The sequence below is a fragment of the Castanea sativa genome, chromosome 7, assembly GCF_040712315.1.
Source record: "Castanea sativa cultivar Marrone di Chiusa Pesio chromosome 7, ASM4071231v1".
In the NCBI taxonomy this organism is placed as follows: domain Eukaryota; kingdom Viridiplantae; phylum Streptophyta; class Magnoliopsida; order Fagales; family Fagaceae; genus Castanea; species Castanea sativa.
In genome coordinates this window covers 39,215,886-39,220,809 of record NC_134019.1, presented here as the reverse complement: position 1 = coordinate 39,220,809, position 4,924 = coordinate 39,215,886, and the positions used below count along the sequence as shown (strand labels likewise).

At 34.8% G+C, this 4,924-nt stretch overlaps 1 protein-coding gene across 2 annotated transcripts; it reads left to right on the top strand.

Moving 5' to 3' along the window:
* Nucleotides 1-921: 921 nt before the first annotated feature.
* On the top strand, nucleotides 922-4,622 carry LOC142642229 (putative ribosome-binding factor A, chloroplastic). 2 transcript variants are annotated; one of them, XR_012845621.1, is made up of 4 exons: nucleotides 922-1,477; nucleotides 2,399-2,572; nucleotides 3,458-3,667; nucleotides 4,351-4,622. XR_012845621.1 is itself a non-coding variant. In XM_075816566.1 (4 exons), exons 1-3 carry the CDS (start codon nucleotides 1,118-1,120, stop codon nucleotides 3,602-3,604), a joined length of 681 nt encoding a protein of 226 aa, XP_075672681.1. In that variant the 5' UTR covers nucleotides 928-1,117; the 3' UTR covers nucleotides 3,605-3,645; nucleotides 4,351-4,488. The 2 variants fall into 2 exon arrangements, 1 of the variants encoding a protein (XP_075672681.1); XM_075816566.1 differs by having other exon boundaries at nucleotides 928-1,477; nucleotides 3,458-3,645; nucleotides 4,351-4,488.
* The last annotated feature ends 302 nt before the right edge of the window (nucleotides 4,623-4,924 follow it).

Sequence of the window (4,924 nt, the reverse complement as noted above, 5' to 3'; positions counted from 1 at the left end):
TTACAGTGTAATTGAAAATCAAAATGAATTAATTGGACTCCAAAATTAAATTGAAGCTATTTTTTAAATAAAAAATCAAACTATTTCAGTGTTTAAATATAAATTATTCAATCTTTACAGCAAATAAATATTTAATATTTTTTTTGAGAAAAAAAATATTTAATATAATTGAATGTACTTTTTTTAGTTAACATCATAGTATCATACAAAGTTATAAACACAATAGTCGAATTTTTTTTTTTAAATACAATATTTTTTACTCTCTTTAATGCTTGCCTGCGAAGGGACAGCAAATCAAAATAAAACATAGTATTAAAATTAACAACAAAACAACAGCCACCACTCATCACTTTTATACTCTCATTAAGTCATTAATTTCTACGCCTGTGTAAAACTAAAACCCATAAGAGAAACCAGAGGGCAGCAGATACCATCGGTGAAGGCAACCATCAGCTGCAAGCCTACAACTGAGAGATCACCACGGCAACGCTGACCTCCATGTCCAGATTGACGAGAGTCAAGTCCAGTTTTCCGATGCTGATGTCATTGTTGTTGAACAATGATGCACGGTATGGATACGGATACTGGTATGATACGAGTACAGGTACGAGGATACAATATTTAAAAAAAAAAAAAAAAACATAGGATATAGTATGTCAAAATACGACAATTATTTAATTTATTAATATTTATTTTTAGATATATATAAATAATTTTAAACATAAATTTTGTTTAGGTTTTAAAATTAAGTAACTAATCATGTTTGATAAACTAGTATACATAAGTAGTCCCAAAAAAAAGAAGCAGAAAAAACTAGTATACAAGATTTTTAAGAAAACATTATATATAAAAACATAATAAAATTTATATACAAGGCTGCAACAGTGCATCTTAATAGGCCCATTGAGAATAATATGTGATACAATTCAATAGATAATCCATATTCGGTCTCTCCAAAACCAGAAGTCCCAACTCCAAACTCAAAATCCCAAAGGGCTAAAACCCATTTGAAAAAAATTAAATTTTATTTAAGAAGAAGAAGAAGAAGAAGAAGAAGAAGCCCAACAACAATAGCAGCAACAAATAGAAGGAAGAGAAGGTAGGATTGAGTACAGCAATGCCACACCTAGTCTTTCACTCCTGCCACCACCACCACCCACCAATTCCACCACCACCACTCTTATGCCATCCCCACCCTCCATTCCTCAGAACCCAGAATCCAACGGCCTGGATTCACTCAGCAAGGCCCATGGGCCTACTCTCCTTGCAACCCAGAATTGGCTCAACCATAAGGTGCATGGCTAACCCAAGAAGAGTGAAGATGGTGGCCAAGCAAATCAGAAGAGAGCTCTCTGATATGCTCCTCACTGACAAGGTCTTGCAGTATGCTATTCTTCCTGAAGCTTCTTTGGGAGCTGATAGGTACCTTTCTTCCCTCACTACCATTAGCGATGTTGAAGTCTCTGGGGATTTGCAGGTACTCCATGCTTGTTTCCATTTGTGTTTTTTTTTTTTTTTTTTTTCTGGGTATTCTTTGAATTTGAGCTTTAAGTTTTTGTGGGTTGTGATAAAGTTTTGATTTTTGGGTTGTTCATGTGGTTCATTGAGTTTCCAAGTTCTGATTTTTATTGTTAGGATAGTGTACATTTGTGGATTTGCTAACAAATAAAATTTAATTTTTCCTTGTGTTGAGACCCTTTATGTGTATTGGAGTCATTTGGCTATTGGGGGATGATAGAGTTCTTAGGTGAGGGGGGGAGAAGTGAATAATTTCAATTATGCTTTGCTTAATTGTGATAAATTTAACTAAATGAAGCTACTGGGTTTGTTTTGGGAGGAAGCTGTAAGATTGGGGTTGAAGTATAGATTGAGGTAAAATGTGATGAATATTTATACCTACTCCTACTGCTACTTTAGTCATGCTTCTTGTTTGGATATAGAGGGCAATTGATTACTATGGAGAGATAACAGTAATTGGAAATGGCTGGTATGCAACATTTAGTTTTTTATTCTCCTCTATATATAATCAGTCTACATATACAAAAAGATGTGTAGCTGAGTCATACATTGGTTGTGTCATCTTTATTTCTTTTGCTAAATACATACTTTTAAAATAGTCAGGAATGGTCATTTAGCAGATATAAGCTAAATGCATACTTTTATGTGTTAGCTGTTATGGTTTATTTCCATGTAATATGTAATATGCCATTGCTTCGTGAGGGGTGCATATTTCAGTGAAGAAAGAAGGATAATTTTGCTTCCTGTATGCATTGCACATTCAGAGGATTAGAAACTGAATTTAATTGCTCTCCTGTTTCAGCATTGGTGATGCTGCTTTTCATTATGTAAAATCTTTATGGTTGCATTAGAAATTAATGGTTTATTTATATTTTAATAGGTGGTTAAAGTATATATATCTGTCTTCGGTGATGAAAGAGGAAAGGATCTTGCCATTGCTGGTTTGAAGTCAAAAGCTAAGTATGTCCGAAGTGAGTTGGGGAGACGTATGAAGCTGCGGCTGACCCCTGAGATACGATTTTTAGAAGATGAGTCTTTAGAGAGAGGAAGCAGGGTAAAAACTTTCGATAACATTGTTTCTATATGATCCTGAAGACAACTTATAGTTTCCTCTTGCTTTTTTCTTCTGATTTTTAGTCACAATTTCAAGACTTATGTTTCTTCTTAGAAAGTTTCATTAGCATCAAGTTTCACACAGTTTTTTTAAAAATTTATAAATGAGTTTCACACAGTTAGTCATAAGTTAACCTTGAGTCTATACCTCCACATAAAGGTTGTCACAGATGTTTGATATCTTATTTCTGGTTAGGTTACTTAGGCCATTAAGTTTTGTATAATGGCACAGGCATAAGCAAAGAATGTAAATTTGTGCGTTCTTGAAAGATGTTTCATATAGACTCAGTCCAGTGTATTGGTAGCAATTTTATGCACATCATTTTATTTAAGGCCAGGCCTCCTTTATTAGATCATCTTTTGGTCAATAAGCTAATTGATTTTTGTTGAATGTCTTGTTCTTGGTTTCCTTTGTCCATGCCTGTATGTGTTACATGTTTTGATTAAGAATGTAGCAAATGATGGCTATAATTATGGATTTGTCTGCTATTACTTAAGCAAACCATGTTGATAATGTACCACTGTCTCCTCTGCATTCAAGTTTTTAGGCCCCATGCAGTTAATGGACCTTGGGTACCATCCTACCATATAATCCTTGAGTATCCTGACCTATTACTGAGTTCATTTTATACATGATAGAAAGAAAGTATTCAAAATAAATTTTATCATGATAGGAAGAATCATGGCTGAGCATTTGCCTATCATCATACTTTCAGTTGTCTTTTAAATTATAATTTGGTTGTCATTCTTGGGTTCAGCAACTTAGAATTACTTTATCTATATAAGGGTCTTAGAAAATACTGATCCATTTAGTTTGACCTTTCAGGTGATTGCAATATTAGACAGGATAAAGAATGAGAAAGAGCCTAAAGCAAGCGAAGAAGGAGAGCAATTTGATTCATCTGATGCTTCTCAAGAGGACAGAGACTGGGAGGGCGATGACCCTGATGAAGACATCATATATGTAGATTAGTTGCTCCCTAGTTGCTCCACATGTGACCTTTTTAAAGTGGGGTATGCCTTTTCTTGTTCACAGGTTAGTCTATTTTTATGGATTTAGAGTGAGCAGCATCCTGTAGGTATTTTCTATCTTTTATAATCATTGATTTAGTTTTAGCTTTACACATATGAAGCGCCCAAAAAAAAAAAATATCTTATGCAATACCACTTCTTCACTAAATGTGAGTTGTAAACTTGAGTGAGTTTGGATGTGCTTTGCTGATTGCTTATTCATTTAAAGTACTATAAAAGAGGAGGGGGTTTTATTTTTTGTGTGAGGCCTGCCTAAATGAGCTCAAAAGGCCCAAAAGGCTGGCTTTTTTGCACTAATCAAATGCACAATTTCAAGATAATTCTGCTATAGCTTAGTATAACTATGCATCCCCAAGTCTGAGTTTACAACTTATGGCTTGCAATTGCATACAACTTTGTGATGGTGTGTGAAACAAATTTCTCAACAGTGTCATCCTAAGAGGTTAACAGTATTCTGCATTTGAAACATAGGATATTTCTTCAATGAAACCGTTGAATGGGTTAAAGAGGTGTATTGTATTATAATGTAGTGATTGGTATATGAATAACTCTCATTTTCACCAGTACTCTGAATGACTCTTGGCTTTTTTGGGATTGATTGTGACACTGCCATGATATGAACACACGAGGACCCCTGATTATGAGTGACCAAGAATATAAAATCTAAAATTGATCTATTTTTTGCAGGCTGAAGACTTAAGCCGTAATGCTCCAGGACAGAAGCAAGTCTTCCCATGCAGCCCCATCATCTGAATTATTTGACTTCAGCCATGTCATACTGCATAATAACCCAAAGTTTTTTGTTGCTGATCTTCTGGAATAGTTCATGTATAATATGCTCTTTTGATTACCTTGTTTACAATTAGTGCAAGCATTATGTTTTGTAAGTGCTAAGCTTAGGGCATATCGAAGTTGACAGTACCCTTGAATTTAATTTAAATGGTCAAATTGTCACAAAATTGCCTGTCCGCTTGCCTCCCCACTCCTTCCTCTTTATGCCTTACAACTTGTTGCTAATTTATAAACTTGAGTCGCCCTGTATTTAAGTCAGTCTTTTGCTTCCTAGCTTTCCAGATATAGACATTGTGTATGGTCGAATACGAAACTCTAAATCTGGTTTTAACATTCCTTTGTGAAAACACATGGCCTGGGCATACATCCATATATGTGAGCTTAACTGCCCACTCCTGGTCATGGAGATCAATTTTGGGAGAAAGAGATGTTTTAGTAAAATGAGCTTGCATGAGAATTGGGAATGGGA

Coding starts and splice junctions, on each gene's coding strand:
- LOC142642229 (XM_075816566.1), top strand. CDS start 1,118: ATGCCACACCTAGTCTTTCACTCCTGCCACCACCACCACCCACCAATT. Junction 1,478..2,398: donor AAGTCTCTGGGGATTTGCAG/GTACTCCATGCT, acceptor ATATTTTAATAG/GTGGTTAAAGTATATATATC. Junction 2,573..3,457: donor CTTTAGAGAGAGGAAGCAGG/GTAAAAACTTTC, acceptor TTGACCTTTCAG/GTGATTGCAATATTAGACAG.